This window comes from Calidris pugnax, unplaced genomic scaffold (genome assembly GCF_001431845.1).
Source record: "Calidris pugnax isolate Ruff unplaced genomic scaffold, ASM143184v1 scaffold63, whole genome shotgun sequence".
Taxonomy (NCBI): domain Eukaryota; kingdom Metazoa; phylum Chordata; class Aves; order Charadriiformes; family Scolopacidae; genus Calidris; species Calidris pugnax.
Genome location: NW_015090852.1, coordinates 6,644,037 through 6,665,784, shown reverse-complemented (window position 1 = coordinate 6,665,784; position 21,748 = coordinate 6,644,037). Strand labels below are relative to the sequence as shown.

Genomic DNA, 21,748 nt, shown 5'->3' with positions numbered 1-21,748 from the left:
TAGAGAGACCATTTACGATTGCCCTAAGGCTCCAGTCATCTAACCAGCATTTTACCCGTGTAGTTTTCCACTCATCCAGACTGTAATATCTGAACATGGAAATGAGAATGCTGTCTGAGACACAGCGTTCATCTGCCCCAAGGTATAGCTCTCCAGTTTGAAGACTGGTGAAACTATCAAATTTTCTGCAAATGTTGGAAACCTCCCCCAGTCTCCACAACCTTTCAAAGATAAAAAAGCAACTGTAGAAGGACATTGGCCTTCTCTCTCTGCACCCATCTGATCCTTTAGGCTTGTATGGGTTGAGTTCTCTGGAGTAATCCCTGTCTAAAATCAGCCACTGCTGGTGATTCTCCTTTTTGAAGCCTGCCTCAAAGCAGAGGCTTGAGAGACCTTGTTTGTGAACACTCAGAGACTCTCAGCCTTGTCTGTGTCTGCAGAATTATGGATTATCTGAGAATATGTATATATATTTATGTATTTAAACACATGTAATATACATAATACATAGTATTACTTAACATGTATGTAAACGTCCACAACAGCTGGTGTTACATAGTCTTAAAATTAGTTGTCTTCAATGGAATCAGTCTGATAAGAGGTTCTTTTTCTTATGCAACATAATTATCTGTATTTCATTTTCATCACCTCACACTCTTTATTCTAGGATCATCAAACCATTTTAAGAGCGTGGGCAGTTAAAGACTTTGCTCCAAATTGTCCTTTGTATGTCCAAATACTGAAACCCGAGAACAAATTCCACATCAAGTTTGCAGGTAAGTGTAAGATTTCAGCCATTTGAAACACTTGGTGGGATTTAGCAGTTTGTTTCATAAACACACAAGTAAAGTGAGTTTCCCTAGGCATATTTACTGGTTAGAAGCAGATTAAGAGTGCAGTATCGTAAAATAGCATGGGCTGCATATATCCTATCAATAGTAAAATTTCATGGTTTACATTAAAGTCTTATTCATAAGCACTTTTAAGGATAATTACTTTTTTATATTACATAATATGCAGAATAGAATTATTTGATACATAACACATTGTTGCTCCTTAATTATAGATCCAGGCAGGTTTCCAGCTTGCTATATCCATGTCCTTAAATTGTCTCTGCCTAGTATAAGGGGTATATGCAAAGATCTGCTCAGAAAAGGCCAAATTTTATCCAAGAAACAATTGAAAATTGACCAGGGTTTTTTTAAGTGGTATGAAAAACATTATTTTAATTATTTTCAAATATTTTGGAAAGAAATATATAATTTCATTCTATATCCAGTAAAACACGTCTTAGAATTTATGACATAAAATGTAAAATTACCTTAAGAAATCCAGAGAAATCTTCTCATATAAGAAGGGGTTACCAGCTTTAATTTGACAGACTGTTTCTCTGCACTGTGTAGGTAGGTGTCTCTCTCTATATATATAATAAACACACACTTACATACATATATATACAGAGAAGTATATATATGCATATATGCAAAACCATGCAAATACTTTTATAATGAACTCATTTTGCCTGTCATTGGGAAAATATCTCTGAAGTGGAAGCAATGCTTTCCTTTTTAACTGTAATTTTGAAAATTCAATTTTCTTGAAGGATATTCTAAGGAAGAAAAGATTGCTGACTCACACAATATTAAAAAAAAAAACTCTATGGAAAGATATTAGTTTCCTCTGTCATCCCAGAATGCAATGAAAAAGTAAATTCCAGTGCAGAACAATTCCAGAGCAACAGTTAAAGCTGTAATTTTAAAAGCTACTGAATTCACCACTAGGTTCCAAACAAGGAAAAAAGCATCTATAACAGTTCTGAAGTTATAAAAGCGTAATCTCAAACTGTGAGATGGCACAGCATGGAATAAGACTCCTGCTGTGACAAGAATGATGGTGCTTTTTCATCTCCTCCTTAAAACCATACAGCACAAACATAATCTCTTCTCCATAGCCATGGCCACTTTTCTTTTTCGGTAACTGTGTTAATTTGTTGCTTCTAATTGTATTTTTAAGAGAGTTTCATTATTCTTAATGGCTTGTCTCTGTAGGAGCTTATATATAACTAGATTCAGAAAACAGAGGTAATTTTTCATACAAGTTCTAAGTCTTAGATTGAGAATTCAGACCTTTTTTTTAAAGCAAAAAACCCCAACAAAACTCCCCCTCTTTTTGTATTTCCTTCAACTGAGTTTAGCCAATCTGGGATTTTACTGCCTTCATTTATGTTCTGTAGTTCTTCCAGGGCTTGAGGAGATGTTATATATTCTGTGCCTCATTAACCCCCTCTAATATTAATTATAGTAGTACTTTATTGAAAGTCTAAATATTTATATAGCACCTTACATCCAAATGAATTTCACATTTATCATAGGGATCACTGCATCCATTTCCACACACTCTCTCTGCACAACAGTAAGAGCAGGGAATTGCAAGCCTTCCTTCAAGATTAATTTAATCTTACTCATATAAAGCACAGGAAATTTAGGAAATTTTTAATGCAGATGTAAATTCAGCAAGGTTATGAACATGGGATAAGCATCACCACTGGATGCTTACCTACTGCATATGGTTAGGCCACTGATAGAGTCATGAGAACAACATCCGTTGGCATACATTTTCCTACGAGTACACTACTTTGGTCATTAATCTCATTCAATGCTTCTTCATTCTGAAATATGTACCCAGTGGGGGCTGCAGACTATAGCCCTATCCAGAGTGCTTACGAATAAAGTCTGTCATAACCATGTGGAACCTTTTTCTAAGTGCTTTTGCTATTATTATTCAGGACTGCTTTATTACTGCTATAATCCAAAAGCTTCTTTTAAATTTGATATTCCTTTAAAAAATGACTCCTTTCTTCTGTAGTTTTCCCCCAAAATACTGTGCATTTTTATGAACCTGAAATATTCAGTAATAGGATTTCTTTTTCTTTTTTTTTTTTTTTTTTTTTTTTTACACACAGGTTTAGAGAATGTAACTGTCAAAAAGAAAGTTTCTGAATTTAGAAAAAATACAACCAAAGAGTTCTAGAATCCCTTCTAACAAAAGCGTAACTTTTAACTGCATTGAAAATTTATAAAACACTAGAAACCCAGTTTCTCGGCATCTTATATTAGGATGACCAACCCTAGGTAGCATGAGACGGTCCTGAAATTTAGACCATTACTGCATTTTCCTGTAGAATAGCATCCTGAAGATTTTCTGCCTTAGGCTTCATAAACAGTATATAGGCAAGAATTTGTTACTATTTATTCCCATCTAGTAGACAAGACTTTTACATTCTTCCTCTCTTTAATGAGAGTACAAGAACTCACAGCAGGAGAATGGAGACTGCGCAGGGCAATATGGCCTGTCAGACAGACATGTTTCCTCTCTTTTCACCCTTGCATCCTGCCTTTTCTTTGTTATTTTTCACAATGGAGTTTAACTACTTCCTTTGTTTAAAACGGTAACTAATGGTTGTATTAATACAGTGGAAATATTTATCTGTGCTTGAATATGATTCTTCAGCGGAATCTGAAAATCACAGAGCGTGTTTGTCCCAGCAAACTCCTTTGCAAGTTCAAGATGTGAACATTTTATAAATACACAGTCAGTCTAATGTGACAGTTATCAGATGGGTAAGGAAACACTGTATCACCATTGTTAACTGTCTTATGTCTTAAGCTGAAATGCTTTGATTACTCCTTAGTACTTTACAATATACAAATGCCTTGACATGCCCAGTTTTTCTTTTGCTAATACTACATTTTCCTTTGCTGGCACTTACATAATGGTTTTCTTAACCTTTTTGCTTTTCCTTCAAATGGATGGGGCTACAAAAGGACCTGTACCCTTAACGCTTGCATCTGGCCTTGCATTTCCACACAAACATGAGGTAGAGTGAAGATTGTCCACAGCAGAGCAATATATTTAAGCAATCCAGAGACTGGAGAAATCTCCGTATTTTCTTAGTTGAACTTATAACTTTTATATATTTGCTAGAAAATAAATTAGTTGCTTTACCTTGATTATTCAGGAATTATGTATAATCACAGTTCCAGGAAATGGGGATACATTTTGACATTTTCTATTTATTCAAAATGCACCAATGAATTAGCACAGATTGGTGAAGTATGACATTAAACCTTCAATAGTTTATTCAAAAGGAACATAGTCCAGCTTCCCCGAAATGGGTATTGAATGCATCTGATGATTAATCTATCCAATTACGGATAAAAATAGTCTAGAGATAATGGATGGGCATTTTTGCCTATCTGGTCTGGTGGTGATCATGTTAACTTATCAAATTGAAAAAAGTAAGGTTTCTCAAAATAATTGTGTCAGGCCTAGGACATTCTTACCACGTGGCTGATACTGCAGGCATAAATTAGTCTTTTGAGCATGTTTTATATTCAGAAACATTACAGAAGTCATAAGTCACTGCACTGCATTACTACTTCTATTTGAGACAGACTTGGCAACAAATTTTCTGTCTAAATATATTTTCAACAGAAACTATGGCTTCTGGAAATTCTAAATGGAATATTTCTTTAGTATAAATGCAATCAAAACACTTCTGTTTGCTATAATGATTTGACATATTTAATATTCAGCTCAAGATAAACTGCAATTTCCTCTGTTGCTTCACTGCCACACTGAATGAGTAATTTGCTGATTCTAGTAGCTGCTGTCACGGGACCTGACTGATGTCCCAAACCTGAGGAGTGGGAGAGCTGTCACCCAGCTTCCTTCCTACTCCCTTTAGAAGAGAAAGTATCAAGTAAATGTCTCTCATTACCCTCAGCACATCTCCACAATAAGAGTTCTGAACATAAATATAAACCACGACGACGTTATAGGTAAACTACAATCTGTCTAATCATTGGAGAAATGAGCAAGTTATCTTGATCTGTGTTTAATACAAGAGCTTAACTCCAGCCAAGAGCAGAAACCCATGGTACCTCTCCTTATGTTTCAAATGGCTACAATATTTCTGATCATGGTGATTAGTTCACCAAAGAGTCTTTCACCTGGTGTTCTCAAAGTAACTCTGAGAATTCAAAAGCTTCAGAACACTTCTGCAGTAGGTAGGGCATTATTTTAATATATCCATTTTACAGACACGTAAGAAGTCATGAAGGGCACAAACAGCTCACACAAAAAAATCAGTCTACAATAGGAGTGGAAATAGCCCTATGAGTCCCAGCTTCATGGCTCCTGATGTAAAAACACTTGACAACAAAATGTGAATCTCTTACACATGTGAGATTAAGATGACTGTTGTAGGATAGTAATCTCTGTTTGTTGTATGCTATATTCTCTGTTAACATGTTATTTTACATAAAATCCATCCAAGAAGTCCCTTATATAGAGTTTGGAGTAGAGTATACTCTATACTAGAGTATAGAGCATATGGAGGATTTAAGTCTGAGATATACTTTTCATTTGCATTGTGCCATCCATGATTTATTAATTGTCATGTATATACATTTAGGTCAGAATATACAGTTTGCTTCAATTTCAAGATCTGTAGTAACAGATGATGAAATATTTTTCCTGTATATTTTTTCTTGCTCCTATTTTCAAATGTATTAGCTATAATATAACAACATCCTAAACAAAAAACAAGGGAAGGTTATTTGGCAAAATCCTAGAAAAATGCAAAGATATGGAGAATTCTCATTCCTTCAATATCAGGAAGTCAGTACTCACTTCCATAAATCTTTGCCATCTGACTAGTGGCAATGGAATGCAGATATTCCATTCAAGCAGTAGACTATGCCTTATTCTCTCAAAATCTCTGGTTTAAAATTTAAGTAGATTTATTAATGGCACATGGTCAACTAAAAGAACAGATTTCTGTCTGAAGTATTTTCTGCAGGAAATATTTAATTGCTGTAACTGAAATATTTGGGGAAGAAAAATCTCATTTTCTTCTATATTTGACAGTGTCTTTATATAACTAAATTCCTTCCTTCCCTGTGACATTTAAACAGGCCTTGATCTTCAGAAAATAAGAGAATGAATTTCTCCTTTCAGTAGTCAATGATTCTGTTACTGAAAAGTCTCTAGAAATTTTACAAAAAGGAATAGAGAAGGCGTTCAAAGTATGCCCTCACTTTTGTTTTCACTAAGTGGTACGCTTATAGCTATACTATAAATTCTGGCTAGAAAGTAACTTAGTTAGAAAGGTAAGGTGTTTCTAAGAATTTCAATAATACATTATTGCAACTAGAAGAAGAGGTATGTAGACAGCTTAGTTCTAGGTAGGGAGGTTATTTGCTTACTTTTAATCAGCAATTTTCATATGCCTTATGTTTTGATCAACAGCAGTATGACTTTTATTATTCCTTCTCATTAGAAGCAAATTCTGCTCCAATTGAAAGTAATTTAAACTAAATAAACTGTTAAATTCAGAAGAAGAAAAATGTACTTAGCATGCAATAAATGCCTTCATGATCGTAGAAAACCTTTATGACTTTAAGTTCCTACACTGACAAAAAGTTTCATCAAGTTGAAAGTTTCACACTCATCCCTTTGTATATCTATTTTAATACTGTCAGGTATACATTTAATGACATTAAAGAGTAATTCCTAGTTTGTTTTTGTGCCATCATCAGCACTTGAGAGCATTTAACTGTGATCTGAACTTTAAGCACTAGCCATCTAAGTTGAATTCATACAATACTGAAAGCGCGTGCAGAATATTTGGCAGTCTTAATTATAAGCCAATATAGAGGACTAGATATAATGCCTCTGTTGCTTTCCCTCCCCTAAATTCCATTAAAAGACAGAAAAATACAGGTACATCTATAGTACTGGTCTGTTCCAGTGAGTACTAATGTCCAAACATTCTTGTAAGGACTCTAAAAAGCAAAGCACAATTTTGTGATTACAAAAGCCAGACAAGGACTAGGGTAAAAAGTATGCAAAGTTATAAAAAACTGCAAAACAAAAAACGACCACCCCACTTTCCTAGATTGCAAGGAGGTAGCAGGTGTTAGCAGTTCCTGGGGGAGATATTAGTCAAATCTACAACACACTCCGAATCCCAGAGCCACTGCCAGTTAACCAGTTTGCAAGCCAGTGCTGTCTAACTGCTCAGCACTCCTGCATTGCAGTATTTTAGGTATGCTATTTTCTGAACACAGCACTGTATCTCTGTAAAATGCTTGATGTCTCTATACTGGTTTATGCAAAACTGCAGAAAGTGCAAAAGATACAAACTAGACTAAGCTGCATGGCTTATTCATACAACTAGCACAGCAAAATAGTGGAAGTGGATTTCACAGAGTCTTTACAACCTCTCCATGTGTAGCTGCATCACAGAAAGTATGAACTGGATGCAAAATTAACTCTACTCCTGCAATCTGAGAGGTAGCATAGATGGGGCAAATCATACACAGCTGCTCTCCAGGTCCAAGTGGAAGAAGATCAAGAGGCAAATTTTGATTGCCCCTATCTTCACCATTTTCCTAGGCAAGGAAAGGAAGTGATAATTCTATTCAATTGAAAGTATTTTTGTAACAAAAAAAAAAATCTTTTTTTTTTTTCTTACAGATCATGTTGTGTGTGAAGAGGAATTCAAATATGCTATGCTAGCTCTGAATTGTATATGCCCAGCTACCTCTACATTAATCACACTGCTGGTTCATACATCTAGGGGACAGTAAGTATATACTACCCAAAAAAAACCCAACAAACTTTCTTTGGAAAATAGTTTACCCTAAATTCCCAGACAATTATTTTTTAAAACAAGTTTTTAAAATAAATTGGAACTTTCTGCAGAATATAAACATCAAGATGTTTTACTCAAGATTTTATAATTTCAAAAAAAAACATCTCCCCCAGTATTTAACAATTTTTTGCCCGCTGTTGTGCCACTTCACAGTAGAAGATATGAAAAATTTGCATTTCCAATTTAGTAGGTTGAATCGTGGATCTATCACACAGTTCTACTTAAGAAAACCAAGACCCAAGAATACCTATTTTAATGTTAATTTGAAGGTCTGGTTTTGTACCCATATAAAAATTCCTATTCATTGAGCTCCAAGAATGTTTTTCTGGTAACATATTAAATGTTATTTGCTATTCAGTGCCTGTACATTAAGAAGGAAGCAAACATAAATATGAAGAGATGGTTTTTAACATAATAACCATGCTGCTGGAAGGGGTACAGAACTATGGTGTCTTTACAGACTGCATATACACGGTAGAATTTCTCTATAATTTTACCACATCTAGTGTATCTCTGTTATGTTATATTCCTGGAATAATAACATATTCTTATCAAAATATTGTGGGCGGAGAGAGGCATTGAAGAGTAAATCTCCAAATATATCTGTAGAAATGAAATATGTGCATATACACTGCACAAGAATACTTTTAAGAGTCTAGTAAAAAACATACTTTTTTTCAAGTAACCATGGACCCAGTAATATCTTGATATTTACAAGCAGAGCTATTTAACCTTCTCTATGGCATTTGTAGTATTCCCCTGTACCCAGGATGGGGAAAACTGCAATTACTGCTAGAACTTTTACTACCAAGAACAACAAATGTCAAGATTTTAATGGCACTGTCTGTACTAGAATCTGCTAGAAAGAAGACAACAAAATACTGTTTCCATGCCTCCTGAGAATCATGGTGAAATACATTCTTCATCTGCTTAGCTTTCATTATCTCACATGCACAGAATACAGAGCCTTTTTTAATTATTTCCTATTATATGTAAATGAAAGAATAATATTCTTAGCAGCTACCAGAGAGTTTTCCATCAGCACAAAAACAGACATATGAAAGGGACTCTGTTTTCTGCTGTATTTAAGAAGTTAACATTTCATTTTTAATACAGGCATATTGATCATTTATACAGATTCCCAACTATGATGCAAAGTAACTATTGTAGAATTTCTTTTGCAATCAGAATTAATTTATATTATCAGGATTTTTAAAGGAACTGATTTCTCATCTGATCATTGTATACCAGGAGCAAAAAATATTTTTTTGTACAATTAACTCTCAGCATTACTTTGAATGCTTCTTACAGAAACATTCAAGCTTGCTGCATGAATACAGAAAGACTGGAAAAGGGAAAATGTCTAGTTGTCATTCTTCTAAGTTTAGTCAGCACTCATCAGCGCATTTTATCTCAGATGAGCTCCAAAATACTGAAAAATGGCAAACTTTGGACATCTTACTTTGGAGCATGTGTTTAAAACACATGCTCCAAAGTTTAAATGCTGGACTAACTGGTTGAACAGATATGACTGTTCTTTAAAACCACAATATATCTGTGAAAGTCTAAAACAGAAAAATTGGAGAGAAAACACTTCAAAAATTATTTCAAATTTGAGTAGCCTTGATGTCACAGTGCTAAAAATAAAAACCTCAAAAAATCAAGTATTTCTTTTCCAAAATATCACTTTCTAAGATTTCAAAGTCAATATTTTTGCTTGATTTCTTTTTTCCTAAAAATTTACATAATTCCTAAATTGTGTGATTTTTCTTTTCCTTTTACTCCTTACAACTTTTTAAAATCCCATGGAAATGAGTTTAATTTCACTGCGATTTTAATTTTTCACTAAGTTTTGTACAAGTTAACAACTTGTATGATAAAGGCACTAACTCAAGTTATTAGTTAGGAAATAAGGACAAAGCCATCCTTTTTCTAGACTCCTCTGATCTTTTAAAAAAACACAGTGTGCTCTTAAAAATATTAAGTAATGATGCACTTGAGCTTAATTTTTGCTTATAACTGAGCGTTACATAAACCATGTTTAATCTCCAAGTTTTGTGTCCTTGAACATTTAGTTAAGATGGTCTTTAACATCTTTAACAATTGATTTTGAACAAGTATGCACTTCTTGAATATAATAGTGTAAATCCAAAGGACAGTAATCACAGATAATTAAAAAAATCATATAAAATATTTAAATATGTGAAAGTAATTTCTTTCCTGAAATACCACTTCAATGCCCCACTTTTATCTATCTTATACCTTTTTTACTGTTTTATTCATAATTTTATATGCAATATCATAATTTATTTAAACACTTGCTAACTAAAATAAACTCATAGCTAGATAACAGGTATAAATCTGATCTTTAGAAGTATTATACTTAAGTCAAGAAATTTATTTTCAAACTTTCTTATTGAGTATGCATTAATGCTTTATAGGAAAAATTCCCTTTAAACTTACAGTTTTTGTAACCATCTCCTGAGATTTGCACTGACTCCAGCGTGTTTGAAGAGCATTGGTAAAATGATGGTGATTCTGCACTTCAATGTCTTCAGGGGGAAATCTGTTTTCAAAACAGGTGTCAGTGTTAAGCTTCATCTACAGGTTTTCATTATATTGCAGACATAAAACTTCTTTGGATTTGATTAATTTATAAGTCAGAGTAATTGTTATGGCTTTTCTAGATATTTTCTAATGTTGAATAATAGGAAAATCAACTACTAATTTTTAAAATAGGTTAAATTAGCTTTATTTAGCCATATGAAAAATGAAGACAGATGAACATTTGAGTTTGGCTAAGTAAAAAGAATAAGCAAAACCAGATTTTTTTAAGCTACAAATAAAGATTTTAACTTTACATTCATCTATATCCAAACTAAATATTAAATTAGATCTAAATAATAAAGAATATTTGTTAAATAGACTTCCAATGTTAACAGTGAACTGCTTTCATTTACATTTGTTCCTGTTTAATTATCCTTTCATTATCCTGGTTACTACCAACACCTGCATTAAACTTTTATGTAGGACTTGAGTTTTAAATCCCTGTCAATGTTAATTTATATAAAAAGAGCAGACTTGGATTCTGGGGAGACTGTAATGAAGTAACTGCTTCCAGCCTTTGGTAATCTTTTTGAAGTCTATTCAAAGTCATTGGGAGGATTTTCTTAATAATTAGTTCAAGTTTTCATTCACAGAAGCCCCGTATCTGTTGATAGTTCAGTAACTTCAATATAGCAAGTAGGAGTATTCAAGTTGTTATCACAGATAACCAAGCTCCAATAAGTACCTATGCCTTTCCATTCCACAAGAAATGGCTCTTCTTTTTACACAGTATTTTATTTGCAACCAGAGGAGATTTTCAAGGAACTGACCAGAACATTTCTTGCTTTTTGTCATTTCCCTGGTAAAAAGTCATTCATTAAGGGTCATTCATTAAGGTAATTCATGACCACTTTGAAATTTTGCCTTCTTAACATTTGTTAATTTAGTGAAGTTATGATCTTAACCTAATTGACTTATATTTTGATAGAATTAAACAGTTCATTGACAGTTCATAGATTAAACATTGTCCCAGCTGTTTGCTGTAATCTTACAAATGAAGTGCTACCTATTTCACAGGGAATCTATTTCCTATTTTTATTAAGAAATAATGTGACTATTGTTAATAATACAAGCTGATTTCTGATAATCATGAGTACATCATAAGTACACTGGGAAACTGCTGGAAGTTGAAGTCAATTCATAGCAACAGAACACAGGAAAAATTATTATTATTTTCCTAATTTGATAGATAGATAATACAATGAACAGTAAACAAAAAGAAACACATGTACGTAAATTAAAAACACCTTATCTTTTGATACTAATATGTGAGGAGACTTGGGAAGTTGTTCATTTTCTAAGGAACTTTGGCCAGATTAACCTGCTATTAAAATTAAGTGAAAGTTTGCTTCCATTTATGTGAACTAGCTTTGGTCTTTAATGCTGTTTTTTGGATTAAACCGACTAGATGTAAATAATCACATTATCTTCTCAGCTGTTTATAGAATTCAAAACCTCAGTCTGTAAGACACCAAAATTCTACCTTGAATCTTATTTATTATTTTATTATTGATCTTAATTATTAATCCTAACATTTAAATGCCATCTAATTATCTAATCTAGTAATAGAATTTTATTAGGGTTTGTATTGGGATACAAAATATTGGAAGGAATTAGCCTGACTTGAACTTATTGTGATCTTTACAGAACAGCCCCATGGGAAGCTTTCAGACAACTAACTGGAACCAAGCAGACTTTAAACAGGTGAACATTTTATTTTATGGGGAAAAGTGAAATACCGAAAATTTTCATGTGTAATTAAATTTTTAGTTCTGCTATTCTACACCTAGTGCACAATTTAATACTTTTTATCGTTTATACTATTTATTATTTATACCTATTTCCATCTTGAAACAAAATGTTTCTATGCTGAGGGTAGAGAAAAATGGTAAATTCAAACAGAAATTGTGTTAAGATATTGCAAATGTATAAATGAGCATGTCCCAATATCTGGAGATCTTAACTTCAAATGGCAAGTCAGAGAGCACATTTGTCAGTTTTATGTTCTATATGCATATATAAAAATGTACATATATGCATCCATTATATATGCAGACAGAACCTTGTTTCCACGTGAAACTTAATAAACTAAGTTCATAGAAGCCCCAAGTCTGTGGTGTTACTGAGGTTTGGAACATTTCCACTAACAGTCTGTTTGGATAAAAAACTTTAGCTGCATATAGTAAAGGATGATAAGCTTAATATGGTTAAAGTAATAATTTATTTTCTTCCGCTAGAGAAAATAAGGTATATGCTTGTTATGGTATACAAGGCACAGTAACCAAAGATGTCCATAGAGTAAATGCTGAAGATAACCGATAAACAAATGCAGAAAAAAAATCTTTCTTACAGATAAAGTAACCAAAGCCAAATGGGTCTTTCCTACGTAAGTTATTTTCAACGATTCTTTATCTACTTCAAGCAGGAACCAGACAATCTGCCATGGAGCATCTGAAGAGTCTGCCTTTAGGAATAGAATGAGTATGCTGTTGGTTTCACCTGTCATCTTTAATTTTCAGTGAATCTACTCACTATGGTGTGAATTTAAAGTAATTTGGCTGTATCTCTCCTGATTTAAAAGTACATAATCTAATATGCCTATTACTTTGCAGAAAATGGTCTTTAATTCATTAAAATAATCTCTCTACTTACAGTATTACCAAGCTTTGATCTCAAATATTTCTTTCAGATTAGCCTATGGGACCTTTCTAATAACATTTGTGGTTTCTGTTGCCATGAAATACTGCTCTGATCAATAAGAATTTTACATTAAGTTTTAAATTATTCTTTTTATCTGTACATGTTTCAGGGAGAGTCAGCAATCATCGGAACAATGGCAAAAAATGTATGGGAGATGCTCTGGTAATGAAGTGTATCATATTAACCTGGAAGAAAGTACTTTTTTTGCTGAGTACGAGGGGAAAAGCTTCACATATGCTTCTTTCCATGCACATAAAAAGTATGTTTCTTTTCCTATCAACAATTAAAAGTTCAAAACAATAATTAATAGCTCTGCATTCAAGGTGTAATATTACACACTACTATGTTGCTGGGTTTAAATATCTGGCTGCTAATTTTTCTGTAAATTAAAGCTGGTCAGGTAAAAGCTCACGGAGGTTCTACATAGGCCAGATCATTCTGGGAGAATGGAATATAAAGGATATTTGGGATAAGCCTGACAACCAGAAAAAAACTGTACCTTAGAGAAGTTATATGAAAACACCAGTCCCTTTCCATATCCAAAACAATCTAGAAAGGGTAGGTGGGACGATGTTAGTGTATTTTTTTTATTATTTATTTAGGAGTCAGCTGGAAATCTGGCTTCCTTTGTGGAGTGTTTATTTTATGCAAAATGTTCAATTTAAAGGTGGTACATGCTACATTTTGGTGGCTGTTCAAAATAAAACCATATTTTTTCTGTTAGATGTTAACATACCTTTTTTAGGTTCCAGATCATACATCATTTGTTCAGTGCTGCTCTGTGAGGTGAATGTACAAACTGAACACAAATCATGTATATTCATATATATTTAACAAGATGGACATATATCAAACCCTGAACACTGAGTTTATTCTCAGATTTAGTAAGTGAGAGAAAGATTTTTTGGGGGGCTTATTTATTTATTCCTTATTTTCTATCACTAATCAAATACATTTCTAGAAATGAATTGCAAAAATGAATTCTGAAAATGGTTTCCATTACATATGAATTATGGAACAGTTTAACAAGATGAATACTTTTTCATATTATATATTATTATATATCCATTCTTCTACTAATATTTTCCCAGAAGGGACTATTCATCTGATAGAAAAAAGAATAATCAGCTGGAACAGCATTAGAAGAATAGGGATTTGTAAACTCATAAAATCTGCTTGATCAGAAGTGGCCTATTAAGAAGATAACATTTTTCAGACATATTTGTCATCCAAAAATCTGAAAAATATAACAATATACTCGAGGTTCATTTTTGACAGTGGAAATTCTAGTATATACAGGACTATGCAAAATGAACCATGCCTTTCCTTTTCTAATTAAGGTTTGGAGTCTGTCTGATTGGTGTTAGAAAGGAAGATAACAAAAACATTTTGCTGAATCCAGGTCCTCGATATATCATGAGTTCTACAGATATATGCTTTTATATAAATATCACCAAAGAAGAGAATTCTGCTTTTAAGAAGCAAGAAAAACATAGAAAAAAACATGAATCAAAGTTATCTTATCATGGAGCTTCTAGGTTACCTGTACACAGTATAATAGCCAGCATGGGTAAGTAAAAATAAACAACCTCACAGCATACTCTGATTCATTGAGTAGGGCATTTTAAAGGTTTTAACAGTGTATTCCTAAAATTTTAATTGAAATTAATGTATAAGAAATTGTAATAGTGTGTGGAAAGATAAAACATTACACACTTGTCCTTGTATTTTCAAAAAAAACACCAAACAAAAACAACGGAATTTGATTATGATATTTTTCTTTCACTTGATGATATGGAATTAAACTGCTTAGGAATGTTATATAAAAAAGTAATAATAAAATGTAGGCAAAGCAAAAGAACTGGGAAAATCATATGGGTAATTTCTTTGTCATTCATAGCTCATTGTTTGTAATAAGTTTTCATAACCTTTAAAAAAAGGCCCTTGCTCAATAAAAACCTACAGGCTTTTGATGCATGTAAATATAGATTAATTATATAAAGTACGATTTTGAAAAGGTAGTTATTAAGGAAATTATGTTAATGGTCAACAAAAGTGCTACTTTGAAGGAAAAGGCTTCCTCAGGTATAGTTTAAATATTTGTTATATTTTAATGTAATAAACACAATCAATATAGCAGTCCTTTCAGTCTTTGCCTGTTTAATCAGGTAATCCCCCCTAAATATGGGAATCTCATTTAAATGTTTTGACAACCACATTGAGAATATGCTTTCATGCTACTTCAGGGACAGTGGCTATTGATTTACAAGATACAGGATGCCGAACGTCTAGTGGACCTACACTAGCTCTTCCTTCTGAGGGAGGTAAAGGGGGCAGACGGCCCAGTATAGCACCCGTTTTGGAAGTTGCAGACTCATCCTCGCTTCAGACATGTGACCTGCTAAGTGACCAGTCAGAAGATGAAACTACCCCATCAGATGACGAAGTCTCTGCAGGCTTAGAGTACGTATATTAAATATAAAATAAACAATATAACTTGAAAAGATAAAATGTAAATAGCATGGATAATTTTTTGACATGCAGATCAGTCCAAGCAGTTGTAGCAAGCAAGACCCATAAAGGCCAACCATGGAATTATTCCCTTTTATGAAATGCTACTGTCTGTTATCAGAATGCTGTTACACCTATTTTGAAGTAAAATACCCCCACCAGACTAACTCCTCATTTGCTGGAGATTTCCTATAGTCAGTTATAAAGATCTAGTTTTGTATTGCAATTTTTTAAATTGCATTTTTATTACTGTTTTTCTTACATTCTATAGTTATAAAGACAGGACTCAATTAACTTGTAAACAGATAAGTACTTCTGTCCCAAGAATGCAGTGATAATCAGATCATTCAACAGGCTTGTTGAATGCTGGGATCAGGTGTCTGACTTCAAAATGTAGGAATGACAAAAAAAGCAGTATGAAACAAAATTATTACATCTAATTTAAAATGCTTGTTCGCGTGTTCCTGAAAGTAATGATGCATTACTCAGATAAAACCAGAAGATTCAATCCTGTAACTGCCATGCAGATAAGCAGTTATATTTATTGGAATTACTGACGGGGACATTAAAACTGAAATACACAATTATTCCAGTGGCTCACCTAGCACAGTTTCCCCATCTCCAACAGTGGCAGGCATGAGAAGCCCCAGGGAAGATCATAAAACTTCAATTAAAAAAATTATAGAACAAGTCATCTTAGATCTACAGACTGAAAAACCAGGATTTAAAAACTAAGTTGTATTAGAAATTTCATCTTATCCACAAGTGGATTTACCATTTAAAATTTATTCCAACCATGTTGAAAGTATGTTATTAAAGCAAGAAGATAATGACCTCATTCATTCTTGTGTTTGAAAGAAAAAGAGAGAAGGAAGAGCACAAGTAAGACAATTATTTCTATTTTCTTTCCTTCCCTTTTTTCCTTCTAAGTTTCCAGTACCTGCATTCAAAAGACTAGGACAGCACACTATAATCCATTTTCAAAGAGGCCTATACAAAAAAAACCCCAACAAAATTCCTTTTGTCCACAAAAGCACAATGGCTTCCACTAAATTGTATGGAATTGGTTGAAGTTACAAAATATATTCCTTTAATCCTTATTAAACATAATTCATTTCATGTACTCGATTCTGCTAGTCTACAGATAACTGCAAAACTTGGACACATCCCATAAAATAGTTGTATAGTTAACTACGTTTCAGTAATTTGCTATACTGAAAAGTGTTTGTTCTGTTCTCCTAGGTATGCCAAAGGCTATCCTCCTTACTCTCCATATATTGGAAGCTCTCCCACATTTTGTCATCTTCTGCATGAAAAAGTACCCTTCTGTTGTCTTAGACTAGATAAGGTAAAGGGGGTTTCTGTTACTGGATACAACGGCATTCTCATTTGCATCTGAACAGAGTTAAATTCTGGTTTCTACTTAGAGATGAGTTTGTTCAGCGCTTACTAAGCTATAATGTGGTTTCTCATCTATTTTGTCACCAAGGTTTTTTTATGTCTGATCAGGTCTATATCAGGTCATCTGATACAATTCTCTATTTCCTATGGTAAAACCCTTTAATGTCACAGCTAAATCTCTTTATTCACATCCATTGAACTTGTTTCTTATTTTGATTTTAGGGATGCCAACATAACTACTACGAAGACGCCAAAGCCTATGGATTCAAAAATAAATTGATTATAGTTGCAGCAGAAACTGCTGGAAATGGCTTATATAACTTTATTGTTCCACTCAGAGCTTATTACCGACCAAAGAAAGAACTAAATCCCATTGTATTACTTCTGGATAACCCGTAAGTAGATTTTTTTATTATTATTTTTTTTTTGTGATACATTTTAAATTCATTTTACCATTACTTCAATAGATGATCACTCTTCACATGGCCAACTTAAAATCAAAAACATTATGGCACATTTATCTTTGAGAAAAGTTGGTGACAAAAAATAATACCCTATGTTCACTGTCATATGCAAAATTGACTTTTTACTAACTGTAAATGGCCATAGTAAATTTAAATACTCTTCATGGCCAGTGTTTCAGCTAAGTATTTCTTAAAAATACCCCCAAAAATATGAATATTACTGCTAAAATTAAATAACTTCATAAATACACTAAAAAGCAAACTGTATAACAGTGTCACAGCTACATGACAGCAGTTCAGACAACACTAACCTACTTAACACAACTTAATTTTAGACTCTAAGATAAACAGTTCTTTAAGGCAGTAGGACACCCTCCCCTCTCCCCCCGCCAACTTTGTCTACAATTATATAAAGTCATGGAGGAAAATTAAAACCTGCAGTATTGTTGTTACTACCTCATCTGTCTGGAGATCACTGGAATTGTTAGCCTTTCTTGCGTTACCTGTTCAAAATGTAAGAGAAATTATCTTCTGGCAAGACTGATTCATTTATAATCTGACAATGAATGAAAGAGACTTTTGGTTTTGGTTTGTTTTCTTTTTTTTTTGCAACACTTTGGTACTGCTCAAGTACTTAAAAAATCCCAACCTGGAAGACACAAAAATGGAAGACAGCCGTATACAGAAAATTAGATCAAAATATGACTCAAAGAAATGACAGCAGTAGAAATTTCTTATAGGTTCTGATTGCAGGCTGGCACTTCCCTTTGCTTATGTATGTTCTAGTTTAAGCAATTTATTACACAAAGGCCTGCTGTGAAGTGTCCCACTTTTGCCTCAGCTCTTCAGTGAAGCTGTATACACCTGTGTTTGCAAAACAGAAGCTTTTTTGTGTACATATTGTGGCATGAAGTGAATTACACAAATTGGTAAAAGCCGAACTCAGAATAAAGAACTTCTGATTTGTGACTTGTAAACATGTGAACATACAATGCCCTCTAGTGCTTGTTTTCTTTTCCAGCATAGTGCCTGATTTCACATACTTTAATGCTGTTGTGACATTTTATGGCTAAACCCACTTTTTTTAAGCATAAAGTAAAAGCTATGGTTGCTAATTAAACTAATACCCTTAGTGTTGTCTCTCTCTACACAGCATTTGCAGTGACTCCTCTGAAAGGCCAACATTCATGGGACTACAGAAGCTAGCTGAAAAGCCAGCATGCTTTCCATACATGCATGAGGTGGAATTCAGGCTGCCATTCAAGTCAATTGGAATTTTGTAATTTACTTCATTGGACTTAGGAATTCAGCCACCTTTGTTGAACATATCTATGCCATGTTGTTATATTCCTATTTTCTTTATTTATCATGGCAATTTATTACAGTATGCTTATTCTGATATCTGCACATCACATGTATTTTAACATTTCCAATACTTCTTTGCATATACGAAGAAATACAGTAAAATTTATTATTAAAGAAACAATGCAATAAAATACAGTATCTTAGTTTTACATTCCATTTTAAAAATAAGGTTTCATTTATGATTCTCTCATTGACTTGAATGGAGCTGTTGGCACAAAAAACAAATGATGATTGGGTTCCCACTTCACATTTAACTTAAAAATTCTTACTGTTTAAATACTCCTGAGTCATGCATTGGAGTATAACTTGGTAGTGTGTCTTTGACATCAGTCGTTCATTCTTATATTTGGAATTCTACTGTGCCATAAAATTTCTGATTTAAGAGGTGCATTTATTAATATCAGCATGTTAATTCTGATCATCCTTTATGATCACAGCAAACTGTTGATTCACAGCTTTCTGCAAACCTATTTCCTGTTTAAAGTGATATACTGCCAAAGTTAAAAAAAGTTATTTTTTTTAAAAAAAGCTACCAGTTTATTGAAATATTTTAGAAGAGATGCTGCTGTTGTGATATTGTGTTTCATTTTGTAATCCCATCTGCTGCTTAGGCCAGATATGCATTTTCTGGATGCAATCTGTTGGTTTCCAATGGTTTACTACATGGTGGGCTCTATCGACAAGTAGGTGAAATAACTGTTAGAAAACTTAACATTGTAGTGCTCAGTGGTTTGTTGTGTGTATCGTCATTGCATGTTTAAGTGTGTGTTGTATTTGAAGATGATCTTTTTGCATGCATGGTTTGTGTCTGTGTGCTATAATTTGGGATTTCAATTTTATGCCTTATAAAGGATATTATTAGTGAAAATTGTGTCATGGAACACAAGTCAATATCTTCAACAACATAAGATTAAGACTTAATTAGGTGCATTAATGTGTTTCTACAAATTGACAGATTATACCCCTGATTCTAGTGTCATTCTATAATTAGTTTGTTTGGGTTTACTGACTAGGGTTTTGTAAAGATAGCAAGAGAATGTAGACAGTCTCAAATACGTCCGACAGTCTTCATCTTCTGCTACTTAAAATATCACCTACTCCTACATTTCTGTCTTCACCTCTGTTCATACATATTTGCATGTCTAGGTTTAGCAACATAGATTTAATGTAAAAATCAGGCAGAAACAAGATAAGAGCAAGGGCTCACTAACATTTTAGCAACCTCCTGGGTGTTGAGTGTCAATTTAAAGAAGAAAATGGTTTGCTTCACTTCATAGCTAAACTGAGTTGGGGCTACAAACCCATAATACTAATTCCCCAGCTAGAAATCAAAAAATTATTCCTGTTCTGAATTAACAGAATCCAGTATTTCAATGAGAATTCTCAAGATCCAACGTTTCTTCATCTCAACCTATTGTAACAAGGGCTTCAAAACTACTTATAGTAGTGATACAGTTACAGATTTACCTTGGTGAAACCACAGTCATGAGATTTGCAAAGAGTCTACAGAAATGTTTTTTACTTTCTACATTTCTTCCTCTAGACCAAAAAAGTGTCTTGGGTTGTTAATATCTACAACTTTCTTAGCTTTTAATTCCACAACAATTATAAAAAAATTCATACCAACTGAATAATTGAATTGTCTCAAAGTGTCCAAAGTAATTAATAACCCAAATAGATTAACCTGTTTTTATCATGAAAAATGAAACTTCATTTAAATTTACCATGTTTCTTCCAAAAACGAAATCACAAAATCCCTCCCTAAAGATTTTTTGTTGTTTTTAGAACTGAGTGCGTTAAAAATAAAACAAAAAAGGGTGTCACTTTTTTATCTGAGTTCTGTAAAATCACTTTAAAATAAGTGATTTTACAGAATTCTACAGTTTACAGTAATACTAGTGTGAACTTCTGCATCTTTTATGAAAATACAATTGCTTTAATTCCTGGTGCAATAACCAATTGTATTTCATAGGGTGGGGTTTTTTTTTTGACATCTCTTTCCAGCAATAACAATACTTCAAAAAATGTAGTTCATACTTATTCCCTATATTTTCCTAAACATGTTCTCAAATCCTGTACAATTAATAGAATTTGATCATCTTTAGCTAAGAACTACAATGTCAAGTATACAAAGTTTCCTTTCTTATTTAATGGTATAGAATAAATTCCCAAAGTGCCACCTACTACCTTTTCAGTACCTAACATATTTGTCATTTGGTCACCTGGTGTGAACTGTCATCATCTTAGAGAGAAAACCACCCAAAAATTCTTCTCATTAACCACTCGTTTTTGTTAGAAGTGAATGGCCTGCAGAAAAATAGCTTTACCAAAATTCATAGTTGGGATGAACTTTGTCAAATTATGTCATCAAGTAGTAAATATTTGTTCTACAGACTTCAAGTATAAATCATTTGACATCTGTAACTGAAGAGATTTCAGTTATGAAGAAATCTTTTCAGTATTAAGAAACTTGTCACTAGAACTGAGAACCAGAATTACAATACTAATAAATTAGTATTTTTTAAATTCTCCACAAATTAGCTGTATGTAACTTCTAAAGTAAGAATAGCTATTGAGCTTGTGAAACGCTGAAATACAGAAAATCTGACTATTTCAGAATATGCTGCTATTTTCAAAGATCAATTGAAAGACTGAACACGTGGAAATAAAAATTCCTCAAAATTCAGAGTTCTACTTCTGCACTGAAGTTGCTAGTGTAGATCATACAAAGTGCAGCCTTTCTCTTGCTTTAGTCAACCACTGGTGATACTGCAGAGTTCCAAAAAGAATTATATTATGTATTTGTTTTGGAAGAACATGTATAAGATGTAAAATAAATAACCACAAATTTGTACATGTTTGCTTACCCAAAATTTCAAAAAGAATTTATAATAGGTTATGTCAACTTAGGACACTGAAAAGGTAATTTCTGAAAAGAAAAACTGTCAGGATACTTAAGACTTAAATAATTGCTAAATGA

General features: G+C 33.1%; 1 protein-coding gene across 4 annotated transcripts in view; it reads left to right on the top strand.

The window, feature by feature from the left end:
* Positions 1-21,748, top strand: part of KCNT2 (potassium channel, sodium activated subfamily T, member 2) — a 110,910-nt gene that overhangs the window by 57,444 nt on the left and 31,718 nt on the right. For 2 of the 4 annotated variants that reach the window (XM_014943526.1, XM_014943525.1), the window contains exons 13-21: positions 668-776; positions 7,543-7,651; positions 11,975-12,031; positions 13,137-13,286; positions 14,368-14,597; positions 15,274-15,490; positions 16,781-16,886; positions 17,162-17,334; positions 19,380-19,451. In XM_014943526.1, coding sequence (XP_014799012.1) covers positions 668-776; positions 7,543-7,651; positions 11,975-12,031; positions 13,137-13,286; positions 14,368-14,597; positions 15,274-15,490; positions 16,781-16,886; positions 17,162-17,334; positions 19,380-19,451 — 1,223 coding nt within the window. The remainder of the gene's footprint in view (positions 1-667; positions 777-7,542; positions 7,652-11,974; positions 12,032-13,136; positions 13,287-14,367; positions 14,598-15,273; positions 15,491-16,780; positions 16,887-17,161; positions 17,335-19,379; positions 19,452-21,748) is intronic. The other 2 variants (XM_014943528.1, XM_014943527.1) reach the window with 1 other exon arrangement.